Source organism: Ambystoma mexicanum, chromosome 7q (assembly GCF_040938575.1).
Source record: "Ambystoma mexicanum isolate Mex_15411 chromosome 7q, UKY_AmexF1_1, whole genome shotgun sequence".
Taxonomy (NCBI): domain Eukaryota; kingdom Metazoa; phylum Chordata; class Amphibia; order Caudata; family Ambystomatidae; genus Ambystoma; species Ambystoma mexicanum.
The window spans coordinates 7,815,483-7,843,062 of NC_090941.1; the positions used below are offsets into that span (position 1 = coordinate 7,815,483).

General features: G+C 46.4%; 1 protein-coding gene across 4 annotated transcripts in view; it reads right to left on the minus strand.

Moving 5' to 3' along the window:
• Positions 1-311: 311 nt before the first annotated feature.
• Positions 312-27,580, minus strand: part of GABRR3 (gamma-aminobutyric acid type A receptor subunit rho3) — a 2,040,413-nt gene continuing 2,013,144 nt past the window's right edge. For all 4 annotated transcript variants that reach the window (XM_069639257.1, XM_069639256.1, XM_069639259.1 and 1 more), the window contains one exon: positions 312-557. In XM_069639257.1, the coding sequence (XP_069495358.1) occupies positions 553-557 (5 nt within the window). In that variant the 3' untranslated portion in view covers positions 312-552. The remainder of the gene's footprint in view (positions 558-27,580) is intronic.

The window sequence follows — 27,580 nt, forward strand, 5'->3', positions numbered from 1 at the left end:
AATGGCACAGAAAACAATTCTGAGGTGGCGTTCTGAAGGAGCGTCTGAACATATGAAAAAATAACTGAGGTAATGGGAGATGGGTTGACTGCATATGGGAACCTCCGACCTCATAACCAGCCTCGTTGCCATCTATGGCATCATGCAGAACAGATACAGTCACAGTATGCACCCATGCAGTTGTTGAAAAGGTTATTTTCCAGTATGTGCCATATACAGGTAATCTGTTGGAGGAAAGCACCCAATGGAAGGAGACGGTGAGTAAATATAAATGTTTCAGGTTATACTAAGAAATAATGCAAAGTAGGTGCTAGAATATTAATTACTTTTTAATGTTTACCAATATAATATTGCATAACAAGGGACTTTTTTCAGACAAATCGCAAATCTTTGAGGAGCTAGATTACTCTAATTAGACTCTCGGTCCAGAGGGATAACACTAGGTTTTCTTTATCAGAGTCTGTAGCAAGTTTTAAATCTTTAACAGACACAATTTCATTGCTCCAAATTTGTTTCAATGCATCCATATAAGAAATAGGAAATCGAAGGCCGTTAATCTGAAAATAAAGGAAGAACAGATTTAGAATATAGAATAAACGGATTTCAGAAAAATCTTGAATTTCATAATTAATTAAAAAGCTTTCAATCCGAAGAGCAAACAATATGTACCATGTATTTATAGAAATATAACCATTTATTAAGGCAATCTGCACATTATTTGAACACAATTAATTTCGGCAGACCACCCCAAGCGAGGCGTTGGAGAGAATACATATACAGTAATACCATCACATTGAATGTGTACATGCGCACAAGTCAGTCACAGGTTTCTCCCTATTCTCCAATGCAAATGTAATATGCATACCACACATGCACAAAGCACTTGTATAGCTCCTAGAGATGGAACAAACAGGTACACATTGTCGAACAGAGCCAGGAGAACTGCCAACGTTCAGGATACCATTTAGGCTAGCCCATGCCGATAAGGCCATATTACCCTGCAAGAAGGGAAACCTGTAATACTCCAGGGACCCTGAAAATGGGTGCAGAAAAAGGTCACTGTTCAGGGATGTACCTGAATATGTAATTTGTAGACATTTGGTTTTGCAGAAAGTGCTCCATAGGAAACAACGGGGCACAGTCTGTATGCCAACCCGCAGTTATAGTGAAAAGCCAGGTAAATCCAAGTTCATCACAGGTGCAGATATGGCAGCAGTAGCCACGGGACAGCTGAATAGATCCTAAAGAAGAACTGCAGTAATAGCTCTAAAACAGCAGTCCCAGGGGAAGATACAGTACAACAGGGTAAGCCCCAAATTGAAGTCAATTGGGAAATAAGACCCACCTGCAATAAGTCTAGAACACTGAGTCTAAGTATGGCAAGAAAAAACACCAACCCAAGACTCAGAGGTAGGTACTCACAGTGATGGTTCCAGAAAAGTCGGTTAAGAAGACCCAAAACAATCTAGTGAATTGAAGGCATCTTTTCCAGTTGCTAGTTACAGTGTCAAAACAGCCAGGGACTTGAACCCCAGACGAACAACGGCCAAGATAGAGGAAAGAAGAACAAATTACCTTGCCAGAAGTGATTCCAGCTGCAAGGATAGCTCAAGGAAGGCATAGGAAGCCAACCACGTAGATTCCGGTGACTCAAAGGGCAAGAGAGGGCAGCAAGCCAGCAAAACATGGTCCCACAAAGAAACAATGGATGTGACCCAGGATGGTTCAAATGAACAACAAAAGGCAGGGGAATTGGAGTCCGAACACCCTTATGGACGGCAGCAGCTTCCTGCCCAAAGGTGCACAACTAGGCCTGTTTAACGGCCAAGAGAAGGAAACCAGCACAGAACTTTCAGCCCATCACGCAGTCAATAAATCCAGGCCAGAGATGAATTAGGTCCCCCTGTTTAGTAACCTAAACAAAAGTTTTGGTGGCCAGCCAATCAGACCTGTTTGGACCGACACAGATTTCTGAGACATTTTGAGTTCCTCTATCCCTTTATATAAACAAAAAAGAAACTGCCTGCTCCCGTAACTAGATATCTGTTTTACTACAAGGCCAAGATTTATTCCACACACCGTACATAGTCTGACATTTTCCTTTCTAGGAAAGACTCTTTATTGAACACTTTAAAACTATTTCTACTTAACCTCAACAAAGTTGTATTCATTTTATGACATTTACTTGCCTGTTGGAGTGGTGCTTTATCGCTTGGCCTTACTTCTATAAAGAATACCTTTTTATTTAAAAAGTTTGTGGACATTCTCTCATTTGGTATTTGTGAAAACTGTGTTCTGTACCTGTGAATCACTCCACACCTCCTTGCAAATAGTACCAGTGATTGCCTCATGCTTCCCACTTAGAGAGCCAGGTGAGCTTGGGACAATCACTGGAACCTAAGTCAGGTTACCCGAAGACTGACTTCACAGCAAAAATCTCCCTAACACAACCCAAAAAGGACAGGCGGCAAGGGTGTGGGTGGTAGAAAAAGGAAGCATTAAACTGAGAAATGATTTGCTGAAATTGTATGAACCACACACACTTTCAGGGAAAAGCAAAGGATTACCAATCAACAAGAAAACATTGTAAACGTGCACAAAATATTTAAGTGCTCCCATCCATTTCTATAAAAGATGGTAAACGGGCAAACAATCGTCTATGCCTCTCGAGTAAAATCACTTAGTGGTATTTTTTCTCCACCTTTCTCTTTTTGAGCACACAATAAGCTTAGACACAGATCTCAGTGGTGGTTTCTATTTTTCTGGTCATAGTTTTATGATGGGTCACATTAAAGTCGAAAGGGCCAAAAAAAAGGAATTAAACATATCTAATTCAATTTTGTTTAACTATTACTTATGAAAGATGAAGGAAGGATGGCATGCAAATGGCTAGAGATTTACAATGTACATTGATTAAAAAGGAAATGTCACTCACTGTAGTGACTACTGTACTCCTAGTCCAATGTCCCCTTTCCTCCACACTTATGGGAATTCTTGCACCGCGAGGACAGAGCCATAGCAAGCCCAAGCATGCTTGCCCTTCAGGAATTTAGAGAATGCAGAGGGGGGGGGGCATTTGCGTGAAATGTAACCACGCCCATAACCCCACCTCTCACACTCCTTCCACTCAGTCCACAGGTCCACAGAAAGGACCAATCTAACTAGTTTATGGGGATGGACGGTGGGCGTATGGCGGAAAAAGCATCTTTTCCTTACTCCCATGTCCCATACCCTCTCCTGCATATTTATGGGAGAGTATAAACAGTACTCTCACCCAGGTAGGGCGGATTCAAATTGTTGCAAAAAGATTCCTAAGGACTGCCTATCCGAATTGAGCATCAGCCCTGGAGCTAGGGTCCAGTGCCTAATATTTACGAAACGGTGACAAAGAAGAGGCCCAAGTGGCTGACTTGCATATGGCCTGCCAAGGTACATGGTGCTGGGAGGCAACTGCAGTACTCTTTGCTCTAGCTAAATGGGCATGCAGACCCTGAGGGGATGACCTGCCCTGGATTTCGTAGGCATGGTACATGCAAGAAACTATTAATATTGCAATAATTGTCTTAGCCACCTTCTTACTAGACGCACCCCCTTGCCCTTCTTTTAAAATTGAAAGTCTTTATAATCCTGTAATACCAAAATTATACAGTTTTTCAAAAAAGTATTTTAAAAGTCTATCACAATTTAAATGCTTTCTTTTGTCATCTTCTTTTCTTGAACTACAGGAAATAGAACTAAAGACTACAACAACCCTAATGCCAAACAAAAGGCCGCCGGAGTCTAACTCAGAGCAACAAGCTAAAGAAGACTTCAAAGTAGAATGGATGTGGAGTTTATTAACTGGGCGGTAATCTCGCTTTGGTCTGAAGATCAGGTAAGTGTTTTCGTTTTAATTATCTTTCAAACCTGCTTGGAGTGTCTACCAAACGCCATCTAGTGACGAGCGCGAGTCTCTACAGTATTCATTTGGTTTCGTTTTATGAAATTATAAATTTGCCGGCTTCACGTTTAATGCAATAGCCAAGAACGTCCGAGTAACACCATTCTTTGCTGTGTGTGAGTTCGCGTGATGCAGTAACTGAATGTAATTACAATCGTAATTTCACACTGCCTTGCTCTGTTCATAAAAAGATACCTCTAACATTCTTCACTTCGTATTCACAGTTAATAGCAACTTATTGAATTAGAATATGTCAGCCGTTGCCAATTATGTGCTCCCACCAGTAAATTGTTGCTGCAGCTGCTCTTCCTGATTCTTCATAACTCTTGTCCAAAACTCTTCTTAAAAGTATGCCTCAACGGAGCGGACACAAAACCGGACTTCCTCACTTGACATCTGATGAAAGGCAGTTGGAAAAGGAGTTCACCTCCAACCTGTCCTAAACATTCTATTGTAGAATGTTAATGTGGCAAAACACTGTCTTGCCCTGGGTTACAGCACAATCCTCCATCTTGTGAGCCGAGAACTTCAGATCTCTGGAATAAACGGTTAAGGAAGATTGGAGACATTTTATGTTGTTCTCTACCCCACTGCTACTGCCTGTACACAATTACCCCGAGTGTTCTCATGCTCAGTCTAGTTCTTGTCCCCACCTTCCCAAAACCCTGACACCTTCTTGCTAGACGCACCCCGACCCTCTGCCAAAAGGTGACAAATAGCCTGTCCGAAGACCTGCAAGACATAATCCTCTCGAGAACCTCAAAGCCCTTTGCACTTCTAGAGTGTGCAAGATTTGGTCAGCCTCTGGATTGTGGGTCTGGAAAAAACACTGGCAATGTGATTTCTCGATTTATATGGAAGTCAGAGACTACCTTGAGTAGAAAGGATGGATGCGTCTGCAGTACTACCACGTTCCGGTGTGAAGATGGATTTCCAAAATAAATCCTGGTGGGAAAAGATTAGAATGCCACCCTATTTATGGTAAACAGGGAGGATACTAGAGATTAGTCAAAACCCAATAAAAGTAGGTGAGTGAGCAGCCAAGGCCTAGTCTCAGGCAAGGTATGAGAGTGGTCTAGGGCTACAATGAGTCCACAAAGAGCAACACATAATAATACAAGTTAGAAAGGAGTATATCAAAATAAAATTATTTATTAGGCCTTTAGTTACACACTAAGCATATAAAATTCACAGGTATTATGAATGAAAATCGTATATAACATATATATGCGCATTTACCAATAGGAAAATAAGGATGCATATGAAGTATTTACCAGTGTTCGACAGGCGAGTCTTCGATGCAATGAAATAGGTAGAAATAGTTACAATAAGCACAATTGCAGTTTTCCTCTATCTTAGTCCAACCCTAAGATGATATTGGGGCACATGCCCAAAAGGCACAAGCACCTAATACAGCTTCTTCAGGTAAGGCATTTCAGAAATAATGCAGTGGGCTGTGGTGGTGCTTAGTGTGACAAATCTTTAGATGTCGTGACTTCTCCCCAAGGGGAGCCCCATTCATTGAGACCAGGGAGGTGAGGCAGCTACCCGATAGTCCCCCTGGGTTCTCTGTGGCAAGAGCTCATGGGGAGAGACTCCCTCTCTAGTGACGAGGACAACCACCTAGGGAGAACGCGGTACAACACCCCTTACCCACTTCCTTTACCTGCTCTCAGTCTGTGACGCCCACTTTATCATCCCATAACACACATTTCAATGTATTTATGTGAGATTGAATAACCTGAGACGCAGAAGAGTACAGATGACTTTATGAAGATCTCCTTGACAGATACTGAGACGAGGGAGAATAGGGATGACTTAATGAATATCTCCTTTACAGGTACTAAGATGAGGAGAAGGTGCAGAACAATGAAGGGTCCTCCTAAGAATTCGAATAAGCATTCTAGCTGTCATTGCTCATTCAACATGAAGAGAAGAAGGACTTACCTTTTTGTCAGACTTTCCCATGAGGACCGGTGAGCGAGTGGATCGTCTGGCGTGGAAAGAAGGGAATGCTGATGACCGGGACGTGAGCAAGGTGGCTCCGGCACATCTACCCGGTCCAACGTGGGCAGACAGGCCGGAAAGCTGGCACAACAGGGAATTGGGCAAGCAGAGATGGCAAGAAAAGGGGCACAACCCGCGAAGAAGCAACTGCTGCAGAGTTGCCACTGCAGATGCGTGAACCAGAAAAGTAACAAGATACCCGAAGTAGAGGTCGGAAGACCACATGAAAGACAGTGTGTGAGAAAAGCATGGTATGAAGAGATTGACACAGACAACCGAAGTATTGTTTTTAAAACCTTTATTTAAATTGTCACGGTGTTGTAACTCCTATCTTGCCCTATAGCTATGGTGGGGATTGCCCTAACTAAATAAACTAATGAATAAGTCCGAAAGTCCAAAACAAAATTCTGTCTGTGTCAAAACCTATGTTTGCCCTCACTTCTAATATGTAAATGTTGTGTAGGGATGTTCTAACTAAAACAGTGTCCACCATAAAGTCTGGAGCTATCTCTAGCCCCCCTTTGAAAGTTCAGGATACAGTTCTTTCTCGATTTCAGCTTTTCAAATGTCTCTACTTCAAGTATCAGGTCATCAAACAATATTCCACAGAAGTTTAGGGGTTCCCTTCCCCAAGCGTCAAATATTCTGACACAACAAATCAATGCTCATAAAAGAGTTTAGGGTTTCCCTTTACCAAGCTTCAATCACTGTAGAACAGAACAATGTTCGCAAGGGAGTTCCTGCCTTCCCTTCCCCAAGCTTCAGGCACTGTGATAAACTATATTCTCAAAGGTGCTCAGGGGTTCCCGTTCTCAAGCTTCCTGCCTTCTTGGCAATTGAACAACTATTCGCAAGTTCATCAGTCACAGGGTCATCTTCTTAACCCTCTGTTGGCTTTCAGTTTGCCAACTTTCACTTCTTGTCAATATTGCCCATTCAGCGATTTGCTCACTTTTCACTTTGCTCACTTTTCACTGGCTCCCCTTGGGATTCTTATTCACTTCTTTCATTCTTTTTCTATGTTCGGAGGCTTTCGAAAACGTGCCGTCTGCACGCGACCACTCCACTATTCTGTATTAGTTCATTTCACACGCACACCGAGTTTCTCTCAGACTTAGAAACTCACTGGTAGCAGCGTTCATTGTTCTCGCTTCCTTGCTGCAGTCTGCTCCACAGAAACCCCTTGACAATTGCTTCCAGTCAGGGGGGCGAGCATCTGTTGGTCACAGAAAAGGGACTGTCTGCTTCCAAGGCTCCCTTTTCCCCTCGCTCTCCGGCTCCCTGGAGCCACCTCCCTTGCCATGCAAAGGCACTCTGCTACAGTGTCTCTCCCTCCAGCGTCTCAGCATCCCGTTCTCCTCCGGTTTCTCTGGGGTTGTGCTAACCTTTCTGCTCTTTCCTCCTTTCTGTTCAGTTCACTGAGTTGGATGTTCCCACACCTGTTACCACACTATGGCCCACTTGCTTGGGACCCACAAGTCTACTGGGATCACTGCTGGCGACCTGGCTCTGGGTTCCAGTCATAACACGGCTGCCTCCACACAAAAAGGGATCCTCTGCTGGACTCAGCCACGCAGGCTCCCTGTTGCGCTCCTAACTGCTGACTCTCTGTTGTGTGCTCCACCTTTTACACACCTGGGCCCTGTCAAGGGGTTTCAGGTGTGAGTCCTTGGTCTTCTCTGTTTGACTTGCCGGACTCCAATTACACTAATTGTTGGGACATGCCTGACCTGCAGCTCTGTAGTCTTCAGGACCCCTCTTCCTCCCATTACTAAAGTGGTGTTGTCTATGTGTAATCTGCATTACTCTAGAGGCTGTCTTCCTCTTCTCAGTACTTTGTCGGATTTCATGGGGAAAAGGTAGGAAATGGATAACATTATCCTACGAAAGCTGAGGGAGGGTAAGGTAACTCACAATTTTAAAAGGGGGCATACCATGTTTTGCTCTTAGGCATCTGTTTCACACTGCCCAAGGACCCCCGACTCAGGTGATCTTCACTCGCTTATCCGCTCCTAGGGTTGGGATCAAAAACAATGGCCCTTCCCTGGCCAACTGAGCAAAGGATCGTAGGGGAGTAATTCTGATGACGCCACCAGGTTTTTCACAACTGCCAAAGACCAGAAAGGTACATGAGTGGTAAGGACGGCTAGTAGGGGCTACAGAGAGAGTGCAAGAATGGAAGAACCAAGAGTTTGGGATTCCCATTAACAGAAAATCTTGACAAGTAATCTTCTTTGTAGCATTACCTGGCAGGAGAGTGAACCAGGTATGTTTGTAGTTAAATGTAGAGATAATTGCGTTAGGACCCTTGATCACAAACGAAGACACATCCAAAGTAATCATCTTCGTGGCACTACCTGGCAGGATAGTGAACCAGGTCTGACAAATCTAAAGTCTGAGAAAGACCAGTGGAAGGGAGACATTCCCTCTGGTGTTGTGAACTGTGAGACCAAAGCTAAAGAAGACCAGGAGAAGGGACTAATTCTCCTGGTGGTTGAAACTCACCAGGAGGATAAAACCAGTGTTCCAGCGGAAGGGAGTCATTCCCCCTGGGATAAAGAAATAGTGAACTGTTTGGAACAGATGGTTAGAGGATCAACAATCCTTTCCTTTTTGTAAAGTACTGAAATCAGGGAGTCATTCCCCCTGGTTAAGAACTTGCAACCAGAATTATGCTAACTCGTCCAGGGAAAGGGAGTCATTCACCTGGGCTAACAACATTGGCACAACCTTTAGTTTAGTGTTCAGTGTAAGGGACAGAAGTAGGCTTTTTGACAAAGGACGGTGGACTATTGATTTACACAGACATCCTGGCCGACACCTTAGTTTTTAAGGTGAGCCAGGTATACCTCTCTCTTAGAATTAGGGAAAGGTAGGTTTTCTCATTATTTTAATTACTAATAAAATGTTATATCAACAAGAATGCTACCTCTGTGTCAGTCTCCTCCTTCTATACCCTTAAAGTAACATGTATTTACCATAATGCGGTAAGTACACACTCTAACCTATTTGCAAGGTAAGTCTTAGGAAAGGATCCTAAGCACAGATGCGACACCCAGAAGGAGTTAGGGCTGTTAGAAAAGATTAATCTTTCGGCAACTTTCCCTCCACAGTTATATGGCCCCCCCAAACATTTTACTTTTGTTTCTAAACGTGGCCTGCCTTTTTAAAGGAAGTGAAGCCTTCAGCTTTATTCCCCTGGCCCGTTGCTCATTTGTTATGGAGAAAATCAGTCATTCAGACTATCAGTACTGGGAAACTAAGTTTCCCTTTTTGGCTTTTACTTTTTGTAACATTGTAATATTGCAAAGAGCATCTTACAATGCAGTGCAATGGGGATACTTTTGTATTATCCTAACTTTTCACAATTGGGATATTTGATTACTTTATTATGTGCCTAAAGACAAGCTGTTGGCAGATCTGTTTTCACTATTTTTGCCTTATTTCTACTGTGCACATTTGCGTTTACCACTGGAAGGCATGGTATCAAAGTAAGACAGACACAAGTGATCACAGTTAAAGGGTGTTTATTGAACTTTATCAGGGGTGTGAAAAACGCCTATCTAAACCTAAATCTTAGATGGGAGCAAGCTATGGCCATCAAATAATAATAATAGAGTCCTAGTGGAGTCTAGTCAAATAAAAAGGGCATATACTAAAAAAACGATTGCCAATCCTTACCGCTATGCTACAAAATAGTGTGGGATAATGTTCACAAAAGAAATAGGTGTTCACAAAATGATAAGTCGGGATGTTAGGCCGTTGGCCTCCCTTCCCCATGTTTTTAGCACAGGACAAGGCAGTGCACTACAGCACAGCATACTCCTAGGCTTCTCTGTCACAAGGTCACAGTTCCTTTCACCATCATTACGGCCTTCTGTGCCCAAGTCTCCTTTATGCAAAGTCTCTTGTCTCAGAGGACCTGATGCAGCATAAACAACAAAGAAAGTTCCTTTCTCAATATTCACGTCGGGCGATTTACTCTTCACCCTGATCCCACTTCGCCGGGCTCTGATCCTTCTTTCACATTTAGTCGGGTTCAGACCAACTTCAATTTTTAGGCATTCCTCAGTCGGGTACACATTTGCCACAACAATCTTCTCGGGTGTCTTTTTTTTTTTTTCACCAAGGGTCCCCCTCGGCCGGGCTTAGACCAATTTCAAATTACAGACAATCGAAGACTTTCAAATGTGCACAGGATTTAATGTAACCCGCTGCAGGACCACTTTGATTTCACAGTTCAATAATTCTTACCCGTTCATGGTGTTGGCGGGGGGGGGGGGTGCACCAAACAGAGACCTTCGAGTGAGTACCCACGTGGAGCCGGACCACTTTGCATCTGGTACCTATATTGTTTTCACGTATAGAATGCCAGCCTTCACCCAAGTCTCCCATAACATTATTTTATTAGCCACCTTGAACCTCTTGTTATTCCAAAAAGGATGCGCTCCCTCCAGCCACTGCCCCCTCGCCCTGTCACCCTCCCACTTACATAGAGCCTTATATGTATATTGGATAGCATTCACACCTATTATAAGATTTATCATTATTGTTCTTCATCCCCTCTCCTAGTGATACCCCTAGCCACTAGAGTGTCTGGGCAGGCAGGAAGTGGGGGAGGAGTCTTCCACCCCCTTGTCCTTTGTCTGCCAGAATAGGTCCAGCTCCCACAGGGGCTATAGCTGTCCTGATTGGACAGCCAAACGCCCATTTCTGTAAAATGCACAGAGAGATTGCAGAGGAGAGTGTGCTGTAACTGTATACAAGGTGAGGCTTCTGGAGTGTAAAGCAAGTCGACCACAGAAAACAGAAGTAACTAAAGAAGACAACCAGACACACCTGTAGATCCTTTGCAAGACTGAAGTAAGCAATACCCTCCTGACCCTGTTTTCTATGCGACAGAGGCGCTCTGAAGAGTACGACTCCTTCCCTTTTGCTGGTGAGAACAACCAGTCCCAAGAGGAACTTTGTAACAAGCCATCTCCTAAGGTCCTAGGATCTTTCAGAGCTGCCGAACCCCAATATCAGGAGACCTGCTGCCCATTTCGAGTACATCTTCATGGAAAGGGCGAATCCGTCCAAATCCTTGCTGAAGAAAATGTAAGGACACTCCAGAGATCCGATCCAACTCACCCTGAGCCCCTCACCAGAGTGTGGGACTGCAAGAAGCAAAGGAGATTGACCAGGCGATCTGCATTCTTTGTTGGTGCTGCTGAAAAGGCGACAAAACTGCAGTGAACCCAAAAGTTGATGAGTCATGCTACAGGTTCTCCCTCGAGACTGCTGCTGAGAGATCGCGTCCAGTCTCCTGCTTTCGTCACCAGACCAAGGAATCTGGAGGTCGGGTCCAGAGCTGCCAACACAAACACTTTCTACAAACCAAAAGGGATTGTGGGGAAAACGGTATTGCTTACCTGATTCCAAGAAGTCACTCTAGAGCGTTGGAGTGCACGTAGAGGTGTTCAGGGCAACCCCCCTCTTACCTCTGACCCAAGCTGCTGCCTGTGTCCCCTTCTTAAGTGTGTTTTTAGGTCTCCTTTGTTAGTTGCTAACTTGCTGCGAAATCCACAGGAACTTCGTTATTCGCGGTTTGTCAAGACTTCAAGCCCTCTCCAAACTGCCTTTAGCTAGGATTGCGTTTTTGGACTTAAAGGACTTGCCAGGCGAATAAACCGTCCCTAGACCCTTGAACTAAGCTCATGTTGCACTAACCACTTAATTTCTTCACTTGTATTTGTATTTTATTGAATTTATATAACCCTTTACTCCAAAGAGCTTTACATAAGAACAAGTAAACATACAGCAAGCATAAAATGACAATTGAATGACAACCAGATAACAGCATAAAGAACAACTTACAGTCTTGTAGCGGTCAGGAGGGTGTGGGAGGGGGGAGGTGAGCAATGGAGTGGTAGGTGTTGGAGGAGGTAAGGACGATGGAAAGAGCAGGAATGTGAGGGAAGAAGAGCAGAGAAGGTGAGACAAGAATCAAGCGGGGGGAAGGGAGGAAGGGGATCGGGGGATGGAGAGGGTAAAGAGGAGAAGTAAGAGGTAAGGGTCAAGGGGAAGGGAGGAGGTAGGGAAGGTGGGGTGTTAGGAGGGGAGTGGAAGAGGTAAGATTTTAGAGAAGAACGAAAGGAAGGGTAAGAGGGTGAAGAGCAGATGTGAAGGGGCAGGTGGTTCCAGTGGAAAGGAGCAAGGAGTTGGAAGGAGCGGGAGGGGGCACAGGGTGGAGGAGGAGGAGAGAGTAAGAAAAGATTAGCAGAGCGGAGAGGACGAGAAAGGGTGTAGAAGGAAAGAAGGGAGGAGAGGTAAGGCGGAGCAAGTGACTTTCCTATATGTGTTTGTAGATTAAATGCATTACTGTATGACCTGTTGAAAACCGCATGAGTGCGCAATTACCGATAATATGATAACCTTGTCTTTTCACTTTCTGACGTTGCTACAAATGTAGCCGCGAACAAACACAAAAGTGAAAGTGCCCTTGGAAGTGTATTATCCAGTATTCTTAAGTGTTCTACCATATACGTCTGAAGTATTTAAATTGATTCTGGTGTAAATATAATAAATATTTATCTTTTATATAAATATACGTTTAAGTGCTTCTTTGTTGTGCCTGTCTAGACAAAATTCAGAGTAATTAGCTATAGCTCACATCTTCCTCTTAAATAAGTCTGACTGCTCTGCCACACTACCAAGTTCCTGAGTTAGTACAGACTGATACTAAGAGTTGGGGATCTACAAACCACTGGGATAGCTTACTAAAGTCTTAGTGCCAGTAGGACTTGAGGAAAACTACCATAACATCGGTGTTACAGCTGGTGTGTTTTCTGTAGGTTGGATTACACCACTTTCTGGTTCTACTACACATAAATAATCCATCCTCCATGTCATTATACTATGAAGTACAAAAACTATGTCCAGTATAGAAAACTATAATGCAGAATCTCTTATGTCTCTTACTGTTGAAAAAATGAAAGAAATGATTAAAGATAAATGCCTTAGAACAAAAGGAAAAAAAATCAGAGTTAATCCAAAACTTGTTGGATTACTAAACTGTAAATAGGCATGCAACTCCTGCTTCCAGAATAGATCTACAAGAAAATGATGGTCAATGTTTAACCATTAGTCCTCAACTTCCAGATAAGGAGGTAGAAGATGATGTGGATGAAAGTATGAATATGAATCCACCTGTCCTCAACCCTACCTGTAACAAACATGTCGGCTGAGCTGGTTCTAGAATTAGAAAAATGAAAATGTAGCTTGAATTCGGAAAACTGGAAATACAGTCTGAAATGAGAGACAAAGAAATGAGGAAGGAACTGCAACTCGGCGAAAAAGAGATGCAGCATGAGCTAGAGATTAAAAAGCTGTAATTAATTAAATGTGATTAAGGCGCTATATAAAACAATAAAAAATACAAATTCTACTTCTGTTTCAGTGTCCTCTTTGCCAGACCAGTCCAGAAGCAGAAAGCATTGTCTCGCCAAAGATTTGGTGAGTTTGTATGATGTGAAAGGATTCATTTACTTACCTGTAATTACTGTTCACCAGCATGGTTCTGGCATGGATTCGCATGCTCATGAATATTCCCTGTCAGGCTGGGAATCCTTGGTAAAAGAAAAAACAGTTTCACTTTAAAACTGTTTCTCCTCTAAACCAATCACTGTCCTCTGGGTCATACTGCCCCCATCCAATGACGGTCCTCTCACCAAGTCCCGCCTCTGGCAGCCATCTTCAGATTTGGTAAGTAGGTAAGGTGCCAATATAAACAAGAAGAGCCACAGAGGGGCCACAAGGAGGGTTCGCATGTGAATCCATGCCAGACCCATGCTGGAGAACCATAATTACAGTTAAGTAACTTAAACCTTCTCCAGCATGGGGTCTGGCATGGATTTACATGATCATGAATAACAAATACATAGCAGTACAACATTACACAATCACGGGAGGAGGCAAGACTCAACAGAATCAATCAACTCTTACCTCTGGAACAGACTCACTTCATGCAAACAGGATGCATAGCACTGCTTGGCCGACTATGAACTCCTCCCTGGAATCCCTGTCGACGCAGTAGAACTTCGTGAAGGTATGCGTGGACCTCCACGTGGCAGCCCTTCAGATGCTCAGCAGGGGCACACCAGACAGCAACACCGTCGTCAGAGTGATCTCTCTGGTGGAGTGGGCGCCCCCGACGGCTGGGCAGCAATTGGTTCACCAACCAAGGACGGTGCATGATGCAGCCGAAGAGCCACCTTGAAGTGGAAGCCTTCGACAAGGCCTACCCATGGTTCACAGGATCAAAGTCCACAAGCAATTGTGAAGTCTTCCGAAAACTCTGTGCGTTTCACATAGAACTTCAGGGCACAAACAACGTCCAGCGAGTGCAAGGCCCTTTCTGCCGGAGCCTAAGGTTTCCGGAAGAAAACAGGTAACACCAAAGGCTTGTTGAGGTGGAACCTTCGGCATGAACGTGTGTACGCAGTACCACCCTTGATTCGTGTAAAGGCAGATACGCTTGCTTGCAGGATAGGGCCTGGATCTCACCTACACGTCTGGCTGAGATGATGACCACAAGGAAAGACGTCTTGCACGAGAGAAACTTGAGTGGGGCCTGATGCATAGATTGGAAGGGGGCCCCCCCATGAGGCTTGTCAGAACCACATTGCGTTCCCCCGTTGGGACAGGAGCCTTCACCGATGGGAAAGATTGGAAAAGTCCTTTGAGAAACTCCTTGACGAGTCTGTGGGACCGAAGCGAGGATCTTCCTGGGGATCTGGTGTAGCGGGAGATAGCCACCAGATGCACCTTAATGGAGGTGTGCGCCAGAGCAGCCTTTGCCAAGGATAGCAAGTATGGAAGGATTTGTGGAGCCTTGACTCTCAGGGGGGGTAATCTTCTGCGACCAGTACCATGTAGCAAAGCGCTTCCACTTATGGCCGTAGCACTTAACGGTCGACCTCCCTGCAGTCCGCTGGCAACTCAACCTCTAAACTCTAAGGTTGCAGGAGCCAAGCCGTCGTGATGAAGGTCTGGAACCACTGGCAACTTGACTGGAGGAGACGCTGACAGGTTGAGAAGGACCGGATACCAAATCTGCCTCAGCCATGCTGGGGCCATGAGTATCATCTTGCATTGACACTGAGTGTGTTGATAACTTGTAGCAGGAGGGGGAATGGAGGAAACGCATACAGAAACAGCGTTTCCCAGGCTCCTCAGCTGGTGGAATCTGCTGGCAAACGTCTGGCATTTAGAGTTCGACGCCATCGCTAACAAATCAATCTGGGGTCTGCCCCACCTGACGAACAAGCGGTCCACCTGATTTTGACGCAGCTCCCACTCGTGGAAGAAGCACAGTTCCCTGGTGAGGGAGTCCGCAATGGTGTTCTTGACCCCTGCCAGGTGGAGAGGGCCAAGGAACATCCCCTGTTCGACGGCCCAGTGCCACAAGTCCGGCGCTTCCTTGGAGAAGGCCGGGGATCAAGTGCGCCCCTTCTTCCTGTTGTAGAACATGGTGGTTGTGTTGTCCGTGAAGAACTTCACCATCTTGCCTTTCAGAGCCGGAAGGAACAACTCGAGGGCCCAGAACACTGCCTGTAGCTCTAGGATGTTGATATGCAGATCCTTCTCCTGCGGCAGTCACAAGCCTCTGGCTTGCAGACGTCAGGTGTGTGCCGCCCAACCTTCCAGGGAGCTGTCCATGGTGACCGTCTCCTGGTATGGGGGTCAGGGGGTTTTGAAATCCTGTGTCTTGGGCCATGTTGGAGCGAACGCTGCACCACTCTATCGCCCTTCGGAACTCTTTGGTGAGAGGGATTTTATCCGTGAAGCTTCCAGACAGCTATATCCAATGGGGGTACAGGAATTCCTGTAGGGGTCGCTTCTGCAGCCTGCAGAGGCGGACGAGGTAGATGCAGGATGACATCATGCCCAGTAACGACTTGATGGCCTGCACTGTGTCTGTCTTAGTCTACGACAGCCGTTGCACCTTTCATTAAATGGCTGCTAGCCTCTGCTCCAAGAGCGATGCCAGGCAAGACACTGTATTGAGTCTGGCGCCTAGGAACAGCGCATTCTGCGATGGCGTTAAGCAGGAGTTTGGATAGTTGAAGGAGAATCCCAGATCTGTCAATAGTCAGACGGTCATTAGTCGGCCAGATCCAGAGAGCGGGCGCGCCTCAGCCAGTCATCCGGTAGGGGTATACGTGTATGCCCTGTAGACGACAATGGGCCGCCATTGGTGCCAGGCATTTCATGAACATCCTTGGAGCGAACTTCAAGCTGAATGGTAGGGCCTCGGACTGGTAGTGTTAGCCCTGCACCATGAAACGTCGAAATGTCTGATGTTTCTTGTGAATGGGGAAGTGGAAATAGGCGTCCTCCAGGTCCAACGACATCAAGAAGTCTCCTTTTTCCAGTTGGACGAACATGTGCTGCAACATGACCATCCTGAACTTTTGGGACTTAGTATTTGTTCAGACGCCGTAGGTCCAGGTTGGGCCTCCAGCCCCCAGTCTTCTTTCTGACTAGAAAGTATCTGGAATGGACTCCAGAGCCCCAGAGCTGTTGGGGCACTAGCTCCATCACCCCTTTTCATAGCATGGCTCGTACTTCATCCAGAAGCTGAAGGATGTGCAGCTCCTGACGGGGAACCGGAGGGATCCGCAGACACCTGCGTTGGAACCCTAAGGTCTGTCCTTGGGTGAGAGCACCCAGCACCCATCTGTCAGTGGTGATCTTTCTCCACTCGCTGAAAAACCTCGTCAGCCGGCCTCCTACTGGGGTGCATTAGTGGGGGCTCAACGTACTGGCCGGTTCAGATTTGCTTGGGCGCCAGCATCCTGCCCTGTGGGCGACAGCAACGTTGTCCTCTGCTACTGTAGGCCTGAGAGTGGCCTTGTTAGGCTTCTTGCATTGAGGATCGGGAAGGCTGTCTGCACGACATGGAGAAACCTTTTGAAGACCTGCCTGACTTACCCCTGGTGGAGCAAAATGAAGACGAGTGGTGCTGCTGGAGAGTGCAGAGGGAACGGGCCATCTCTGTATCAGTCTTGATGGCCTGGAGGGACTCGTCAACAGCCTTCCCAAACAGATTTTCCCCATCGAAGGGCATGTCCAGCACCTTCGCTTGGAATTCGTGACAGAAATTAGTGGCTTTCATCCATCCCTGTTGACAAAGGCAGACACTGTTCCCCCAGCTGCCGGAACCCAGTGGCAGCAACGTTCAATGCCACTGCGATGGCGTGATTTGACGCCACTTCCCCTTCCTGGAAGAGAGCAAGAGCTTCCATCTTCTTATCATCGGGGAGGAACTACAGGACCGGCCATAGCTTGTACCACAATTACCTGTCGTACCTCGCCAGGACCACCAGTGAGTTGGCTGCCGTGATTGTGGATGCTGCGGTGTAAATCACCTTCTTTCCCATGGCATCCATCCTTTTCCCCTCACTGTCCGGAGGGACCGAAGACGACGAGGACGGGTTAGACGACCGTTTCCTCGCGGCCGCCGACACCACTTGGGTGTGGTGTCTGGCACCCTATACTACTTCTCCCGCCTATCCCGCTTAGCTGGAGCTGTGCAAGGCATCTTCATGAGGGCCAGGCCCTCCTCCCAAATATTGTCCAGGAAAGGGCACCACCATGGTAGTCTTCCTCTTGGCCTTGCGCCTTTGATACAAGAAGCCCTCCTTCTTGGTTTCCTTGGGCACCAGCTAGAATAGCTCGGAGGCCCTGGCGGTCATGGTGTGGAACAAACCTACTTCATCCAATGGGGAAACCCTACGTGGGGCATCCAAATGTGGCGATTTACCCTCCACTGCGACAATGTCTTCGTCAGCATCCATCGTCGTGGCCATATACGTTCCCGTACCCGAGTCTGGGTCTGTTGGGGCCCGACGTGGTGGAGGAAGTTGATACGAGGGCATTGGATGACACTGCCTCTTCTTCGGCAGAGGCTGACTGGGGACCATGGGTACCGGCGCGGGAGGCATTCTCATCTGGATCTCTGACACCAAGGTGTGTAGAGTCGATAAAATATCCAAGGAAATGTCCCTCGGCTGAGAAGGCAGAACAGGAAAACAAGGCTTTGCGCCGTCATCCACCTCGTCAACGTCCTTGTGGACCATATGCAAGGATTCCTGTTGTCCCCCTCGTCAATGTCCCCATGGACCATATGCAAGGACTTCAGATCATCTTTGTCGCCCATGGACGAGACCTCCACAGTTTGGGCGACGACCTGGGAGGGTTGTTTCGGGGCCTCCTCGCCCCACCCTTTTTTCCTCCCTGAGGGCCTTGAACCGTGACCTGGGATGGTTTCACCCCTTCTGTTGTGTCTGCAGGCTTTGCCAAAGTCACTGCGGTGGCGTTGCGCCTTGGGGGCAAGGACACTTTCTGAGCCGTGGGAGGAACCCTTGTAGGACCAGCGCCCGTAGCTGCCATAGTAGTAATAGCCGTCGACAGAGTCGCCAATGAGGTCTTTCACTGTGCTGGTTGAGGCTGCGTGGCCTTCTCCTCACGGACTGCAGCTTCTCTGATTTCTCCCATAGCTTAGCCGGGGTAGATGACTTCCTCTTTGAAGAAGAGCTTGATGGTAGGCTGACAATGGAGGCGGAAGGCGATGCTGATCGCACCCTATCCACCTTGCTACCCGCTTCAGCGATGGACTCTGACTTGCGGCTCTTGGTCCCCACGGATGAGGAGCCCTCGGACCGTCTGGTCCTGGACAAGGCATGACCCTGCTCGGAGCACGGGTCAGAGGCCTTGTTCGTGTTAATCCATGCTGCCAGTCTACTATGCCTGTCCTTTGTCGTTTTCTTAGTGAAACCAAGGCATATTTCACAGTCTACTTCCTTATGGTCTGGGTGCAGGCAGTAGAGGCATTGTAGGTGCTTATCCTCCACAAACACATTCCGTAGCCCACATTTGATGCAGGGCCTGAAGAGGCGCCTCTCCTCCTCCGTCATGGTCGGAGGGCGCAATCTAGGCCCAAGATGGCATTTTAGAATCTTCAATGGATCTTCGCCCTTGAGGGGCACAGAACGTCACTGACAATGGGTCCCGGCTATCGGCAGATGAAGAAAACAGCACACAGGCTCTTCGAAACAAAAATGTATCTTTTTCCGTCGAAAAACACGAAAAAACATACAAATAGGTCGTAGAGCAAACTCGAGGACTCCCAACACAGAAACGTGTGGTAAAAATCTGAAGATGGCTGCCAGAGGCGGGGCTTAGGGAGAGGACTGTCATTGGATGGGGGCAGTATGACCCAGAGAACAGTGATTGGTTTAGAGGATAAATACAGTTTTAAAGTGAAACTTTTTTCTTTTACTGAAGATTCCCAGCCTGACGATGGGGAATATTCATGAGCTTGTGAATCCATGCCAGACCCCATGCGGGAGACACTGATATTCTTGATTGGCTGAGAACATTTGAGTTTACATGCAAAGCACAAGGTATTTGTGAAAGTGAGTTTGTTCCATGGGTAATCTCTAGGCTCCTCCAGAATGGCTGTGATGGATTTGAATGATGTAGATAGACAAGATTACCAGTTGGTAAAAACTGCTCTCATAACCAGGTTTGGGAAGACTCCTTCCCAATACCTAAAATGTTTTAGGGACCACAAGATGAGAGATGGTAACTTGTGGGCAACCTGGGTGTGTGAAGGCCTGAAAAAGCTATGGGTGGATTAAGGGCTACAAGGTGAGCTCTCATGAAGGCATGAGGTCTCTCCTCATGCTGGAAAGTATTTTTGATGCCTGTTCCCCAGAGCTGAAACAGCACCTGGCTGACTCTAAATAACTGGACATCAAGAAGATAGCAGTGGCTGCTGACCTATGGGTGGTCAATAGGGCTACTCACAAGGATTCTGGGGATCCTCACAAGAAAGACGAGGGGAAAAAGCAGAGGGCCACAAACATAAAGGCAAATATCCCCTAAACAACCTTATAGCTCTAGTGAAACCTCTGGGCCCAAACTAGATTGAGGTTATCGGAAATCCCCATTCCAGAAGACATTTGGGAAATGTGTGGTTTATGGGTCTGGCGACCATGTGAACAGAGATCCCAAATGTAAGGGTAAACCTTCAGAGATCCCCTCTGTGAGCTTAGCATTCACACATGATATGGATATTCCAACGACAGGGGCTAGTTTATACCATCAAGCTGAAGAACCCATTGTTGTTCAGGCTAGAGTTTCTTTAGTATCTCTGGGACTGTGAGAACAACAGAACATTGAGGTCTATAATTCCATTCCTGATAATACTAATGAGTATTATAAAGACAGTGTACTTGTAAATGGTCAGGGCACCCCTGCCATTAGAGACACTGGGGCCAGTATAACTGTGGTAGATCGAAGTTTCTTTCAACCTGAGGCAGTTGATAAGGCTCCCAAAAGGCATTGCCAGCTATCATCAAGTGTAATGAGATGACTGTAATTGTAAAAATTCCTGTAAGTGTTCAGTCAGAAGTACCAGGAAGAGTACTGTTGGTCAATGATTTGAAGGCCTTAGGCGTGTAGTCTCCAGCACACCAAAGTCCCCCTCTAAGAAGAGAAGGGAGTTGACAAGAAAAGCCAGAGGGGCGACCTTAAAGGATCTTCCAATTGAGACCAAGGGGAAACCCAGAGTCTCCCAAGGAAAGAAGGGCCCCAAGCCCAAAACCTCCACAAGGGAAAATGTTCCTGTAGAAAACCTAGAAGTCACCCCTGTGACTCCACCACCAGCTGAGGTGGAGTTGGTGCAAGAGGAATCCCCTAAAGAGCCTTGTACTGATTAGTCAGAGGAGGAGGAAGAGATTCAACCCGGTCTAGAAGATCTGGATCCAAGAGACCAACCTGAGCTGCAGACTTTGCTGGCGGAAGGTGGGCCTCATGGACATACTTCAGTATGGGGGAAAGAGAGGATCCCTCTCTTGAAGGACTGCATCAGCAGGCCACTTCTCAGAGTGAAGGGCCAGATCCTGGGAAGCATACGCTATACTGGGAAGATAGACCTCTATACAGTGAGTCTATGGAGTCTATTCCAGGAGACCACAGGAGACTGGTGGTTCCCCAGGAATTGAGACCCAAATTCCTACAGTTAGCACATTAAGTCCCCCTTGCTGGTCACTTTGACTCTAAAAGGACCAAGGAGAGGATTTCACTGTACTTCTATTGGCCTAAGATGGGTGCAGACATAGAACAGCACTGTAGGAGTTGTCACACCTGCCAGTTATCCGTTAAGAGTGGAGCCAAGAATGTGGCACCCTTAGTGCCTCTACCAGTTTTGGGAGTTCCTTTTGAGAGGGTGGGGATTGACATTGATGCTCCCCTAGACCCTGCAACATCTTCAGGCAATCGATTTATATTAGTTGCGTTGGGCCATGCCACAAGGTACCCTGAAGAAATTCCAAAGAGAACTGTTACTGCTCAGGCAGTGGCTAAGGCCCTACTTGGTATTTTTACCAGAGTATGATTTCCTAAGGAAGTTGTATCCAACAGGGGGTCAAATTTTATGACCCACTACATGCAGGCCATGTCGAAAACCTGTGGGGTCACCTACATGTTCTCAACTGCATACCACCCTCAGACAAATGGGTTGGCAGAGAGGTTTAATAGAACCATGAAGAGCATGACTGGAGCATTGGAAGAACCACTTAGAAGAAAGTGGGACCTTCTTCTGCCATGCCTTCTATTTGCCTACAGCGAAGTTCCTCAAGCTGGAGTGGCCTTTAGCCCCTTTGAGATACTTTATGGTCATCCAGTCCAAGGTCCTTTGGCCTTGATTAAGGAGGGTCTGGAGAGTGCTCCTTCCCTCAAGCCAGTACTGTTTACTGACTATGTGCTTGGCCTCAGACAGAGAATGGCACCTATGTTGACAGAGGCTACTGAGAATTTGAAAGCTGGTCAAGTGGGGCGGGAGGATAGCTCTGTGGCAGCAAGACAACGCTAAGCAAACACAGGTTTAAATCCCGGACCCGCGCTTGGGAAAAAAATAAATAAAAACAAGCATGTTATAAATTACCTACCCTTCCACAATGAAACTAGTGCCTAGATACCTACGGGTTATGTGCGCTGTAAATAAATGCAAAAAATAAAATAAAATAAAATAAAGCTTTGGTTAAGCAATGGCACGACTAGAAGGAAAACATGGTGGAGTTTACTCCAGACCAACACGTTCTCATCATGGTCCCAGTAAATCAGGGTCTTACAGGACAAATGGACAGGACCCTTCAAAGTTGTGGGAAAACTTGGAGAGGTCAATTATTTGGTAGACCTGGGCAACCCCAAGGGGTCCCCTACGGTCTGTCATGCCAACCGTATGAAGGCTTATGTTTCCAGACCAGAGATAGGAGCTTTGCTCTTAGCTTCTGATCAAGAAATAGAAGACAGTGAGCCTTTCCCAGATCTTCTAAGGGGACACCCTTCAGATGGGTCAGAAGGGGTAAAACTCTCTACTAATCTGACAATGCAGCAGCTGGATGAGTGCAAATGTTTGTTGACTCACTTTGCCCCTCTGTTCTCATTTACACCAGGCTTGACCCCTTGACAGTGATAGTGTACCTGTTAAAAGCAGGGGCTACTGGATGTCAGATAATGTGAGGAATCACATAAAAGAAGCTACCAATAAGATGCTTGGCCTTGGAGTGATCGTACATTCCACAAGTCCATGGGCTAGCCCAGTTGTGTTGGTACCAAAGGCAGGAACTAAGGAACTTAGATTCTGTGTGGACTATAGGGCATTAAATGCAGTCACCAAGACAGATGCCCATCCCTTGCCAATGACAGATGAACTAGTGGATAAGCTGGGCTCAGCGAAATTCCTCAGTACTTTTGACCTGACAAGTGGTTATTGTTAGATTACCATGACTGACCAGTCCAAGGAGAACACAACATTCTCAACTCCAGAAGGCTTGTACCAGTTTAAGATCATGCCCTTCAGTTTAAAGAACGCACCTGTCGCATTCCAGAGAATGGTTAACCATGTTTTTGAATGTGTTAGAGAACTTCTGCATGGCATACTTGGATGACATAGCAGTGTTAAGCCCTAACTGGGAAGAACATCTTGATCACATGGGACATGTGTTGCAGGTCCTTCAACAGGCCAATCTGACCATCAAAGCAAGTAAATGCCAATTTTGTCAGAGCAAAGTGGTCTACCTTGGTCATGAGGTAGGCGGGGAGATCAAGACCATACCCAGCAAAGTACAGGCTGTACAAGACTAGGCCACTCCAACTACTCAAACAAGAGGCTTCTTAGGACTTGTTATTACAGGAACTTCATTGAGAACTATGGGACCATAGCTTCTCCTCAGAATACCATATCCTCTCCCAAGTACCCTAAAAAGGTCAAGTGGAATGAGGACTGTGAAGAAGCATTCCAGGGGCTAAAATATGCCCTCTGTAAAGCTCCAGTGCCGAGAGCTCCAGATTACACTCAGTCCTTCCTTGTCCAAACTGATGCTTCCAACACAGGGATAGGAGCAGTCTTGAGCCAATTTGATAGCAAGGGCAGGGAGCACCCCATCTGCTTGATTAGTGCAAAATTAAAAGATAGGGAGAAAAGGTGTGCAACCATTGAATGTAAATGTTTTTCTATTGTTGGGTTCCTGAAGAAATTCAGACCATACCTCTATGGAACTACTTTCAAGATTCAAACTGACCACCAACCCTTACTGTGGCTGATGCAGATGAAAGGAGAAAACCCAAAACTGCCCAGGTGGTCCATAAGCCTACAAAGCTTCAACTTCACTATTGAGCATATTTCAGGTACCCAACATAAGAATGCGATAGTCTCTCCAGAAAGTATGACCGACTGGATCAAGAGAGCCCTCCAGGAGTGGATTAGATCCTCCTGTGCCTAGTCAGACGGTGTGGGGGGGTCGAGTCTCAGGGAGATGCATCATTATTGTACATCATCCCCTATCCTGGGTAGACCTACAGCACTTTTTGCAGGATTTCTGGACCTTTTTCTTTCAACCCGGAATGAGTGGAGCCGTTTTCCACTCATTCATTCTTGTGGGGTCTGTCTTCTGGAACTATATTCTTTGTTTTCTACATGTACTACGGAGTCTGTCTGCTCCATAGCTCTTAAAGGCATCTGTGTATTACTATTGCAGCACACAGCTCCTTATGGGCAGTGTTGCTGGGGACCCTTGCGCTCCTTTGACTTTTTAGTCAAATAGACAATCACCTAGTTATGGCTGGTGGCAGTGGACATGTTCTACAAACTATTGTGTATTTTCTATACCGCAGGCTATGTTCTCTTTCCTCTGCCCCTGTTAGCCTCCCATGAAAATGATGCACTTCTGCCCCACGGCCTCTCACCTCTGCCTGTATCTCCTGCGTGCACTTGTCCACCACAGTCATTGTCAATTGAATGGCAGCCTGCTCCCCCAATATCATCGCCAGTTCTCCTTGGGAGCTACTTTTTCCCGGCCGGGTTTTTGCTGCAAAGCCGAGCCAGATGTGGGCTTCTCACCACCCAAGTGTGCAGCATTTTTGGATATCATACTTTGTTCTCAACCTTCTATCCTCAAGAGGACATTGCCGGCACAGGCTCCCACTCCTTCCACAGCCAAAAATTGCACACACCAATGTGTTCAGGGTGCGCAATCCAAGATCCTTTCTGTGTGCTGCCCTATACGGCCTTTACACCCTTCCAAGCTGGCTGCCAAGTGTCAGCTAGCAAGTCTGGCACCAACACAAAAGAAGGACTGCTGCCTGTGCCCAGCATGAGGGCCGGTCACCACCATTGCTTCTTATGACAGTGATGAAGCTCCATTCCACCTGCATCAGACTGCGGCACTCCCACCGCCTCTCAGATCCGGAGCAGCCAACCCTACTCGGGTCCCCAGCTGTGCCCCCACTCCAGGGTCCTGCAGGCAACACGCAGGATGATAGCCGCCAGATCCTCCTCGCGTGTCTGCCCCTAGGCCCCCCCCGGATACGATTGCAGCTCATCTGCTATGCGGTAAGGGTCCTCTGCAGTTCCTCTACACTTGGCCACCACTGATCATGTTTTTTAACGTGATGGGTTTTTGCTGCAGCAGAATGACAGCGTGTGCGATCTGGAGGCTTAGTTCCTTACAGCCATCTTCTGGTCTGTCAGCCACCCCCCAGGAGTACCGCCCTGAAGGAGGTGGTATTAAAAAAATCAACCACTGAAACCGGTAGACACATATGTAGTGATGGTTAGGGAACACCTACCACATACTATATTAGACCAGTTGGGTGGCACAGTTACCACACTGGTCATCAAATTGGTTAAGTCTTCATAGTTATTGCATTAATTTCACATTGTAGTTTTTAATCAGATTTAGACACCTAGAGTGTAGGCCAATAAAGTTCTTCATTACCATCAATAAAGACTGGGTGTTCTAACCCTTTTTCATTCTTTTTATAATCAAACAGCAGCTCTTGTATTGATGGAGTCTGTCCCTCCCAGAGATTGTATTTTTTTTAATAAATAGCAAGGTTGCTGAGTGTAAATAACTGCAATCAGCTAAATGTTGGGTTTGTCTGCCCTTTTTTCAGGAAAACATAACTGCTACCAGCTTGTCTTAGTCACATTGTACAAGCAAAAATAAACCATTACATGGGAAACATCACTCACTGTAATCGTATTTCTGATGCTTGTATCTGCTTAGATTCACATGCTGTGCATAGGCCGACATCTAGTGGAAGCTGCAGAGTATTACAGTTGTTGTATTCAAAATTCAAAAAAGGGACTTCGACAGGCCGTGCCAGTAATACTATCCCTAGTGTGACATCCACTGTACCCATGGTCGTTATAGGGATACTAAGTATCTGAACTGCACTTCACTGTAAAACAGTGGGTCTTTAAACATTTTGGGCCTCGGCCTGGGCCTCCCCAGAGCAAAATGTGAGCAGGCCGGCGTCCCCCGTAAATGCCAAATGGACAGTAAATCCAAATGGCTATGAACTATTGCATACCGTCGTCACCACAGCCTACTCCCAGTATAGTCCCTGGGCTCCCCGACCTGCTCCCATCACAGTCTCTGGGCTCCCTAATACCACTCCTAGCTTAGTCCCTGGGCTCTCCCACCACACCACAAACCCTGGGCTCTCCCCACCCGGCTTCCACCACTATCCCATGCCCCTCCCCCCATCCTACTCCCACCACAGTCCCTGGGCTCGCCCACCACGCTTCAAGCCGAGTCCCATGGCCAGTGACGGCTGGTGAATTCTTAAGAGGGGGGACATTAATATTTCCTGCAGATATGCCATAGAGAGTGAGTGTAGCAAGGGAGCCGGAACCTATCAAGAGGGGTTTCTGTGGGCTCTCCCCCGAGAAATGTTTTAAAATAATGGGTTCAAATGTAGCATTTCAGAGCATACTTAAAACCAATGGTTCCCCCGATCACGACCATCTGCGGGGCACAAGACTCACCACTTGTAGTGACCAATACTATTTCAGAAGTGCCTGATTTTAATATTCTAGTTCAATCAGAAGCTCCTCGCTCCCCCTCAGGTGTGGAGATAAGCCATATTAATCCCGAAAGTTGCGCAAGTAAACATTCCACTGCAGAAGTCACTGACACAACTTTAGAATCCGCCTGTCTTGCAGGCGAATTACATGCTGATGCTCACCTGAAATCATCTAGCCTTGAGTCGGTCAACCCAGCTATTGACATAAATACTAGTAGCAATTCACAGGGCACGCCAATTACAGCACTCCCTATGAAACCTGAGCTGTGCTCAGTGGCCGCCCAAGTGCATCTACGCCAAGCTTATGGGCAACTCTGCCTCACGGGTGACGTTGATGATGATGCCATAGAGTTAATGATTTCGTCTAATAACTCCTCTTGCCCCGCATCTGACGTACTATAAATATGTTCAAATACAGGGGACCTAATACAGCTACAAGAATATCTTTCACATAATACTACCATTATACCTGCTAAAAATATTCCCTTCCTTCCCAATCCACTTCCACTAATTCTCCAGCCTCAGTTATCTTGAACAAATCTCACACAGATATTGCAAACGAATCACTATCCTTTATAGCGCCTACTCCTCGTCGGACAAGATTTCGCGAAGTCGATAAGACCTCAGAATTCTTTATAGAACGAGCACAGGACAAGCGTTTTTCATTCCCGGAGGCCCCAGCACTGAATAACACCTTGAGTGCAATGAACACCGCCTTATTAACTATTGCAAAATTGTATGAGGCCCTAGATAATAAGGTCACTCGCCAATCAATGCTCATAGAGCAATACTTCAACAAGGATCTTCTAGATGAAAACAAAAAATCCATATCTAATGCCTCAATAAATCCCATTACTCTAATGACTACAGATTTTGCAACTCAGACCCAGACGACTGGGTGCCCCCAACCTGCACAAATACTAGTGGTTGAAAAAGATAAGCCCATTGTCTTGGCAGGTGTCACTAATGCCTGTCTTTCTCTACCTCCCCAGATTAATATTGATGATACCATACAATCACCAAGTAAAATTGTCTCAACTTCGAATCCCAAATTGCCTCCTAAAGACTCTGCCAATATTTTTGAACTATTCGCCCCAGCTGTCACCAATTCCTCATCCAAATCTTCTACCTCTCGCCGTTCGAGAAAAGATTGGAAAAGAATGAAAAAAGCTGTGCAAAAAACAAAACCTTGTACAAAAGTAAGTGAGA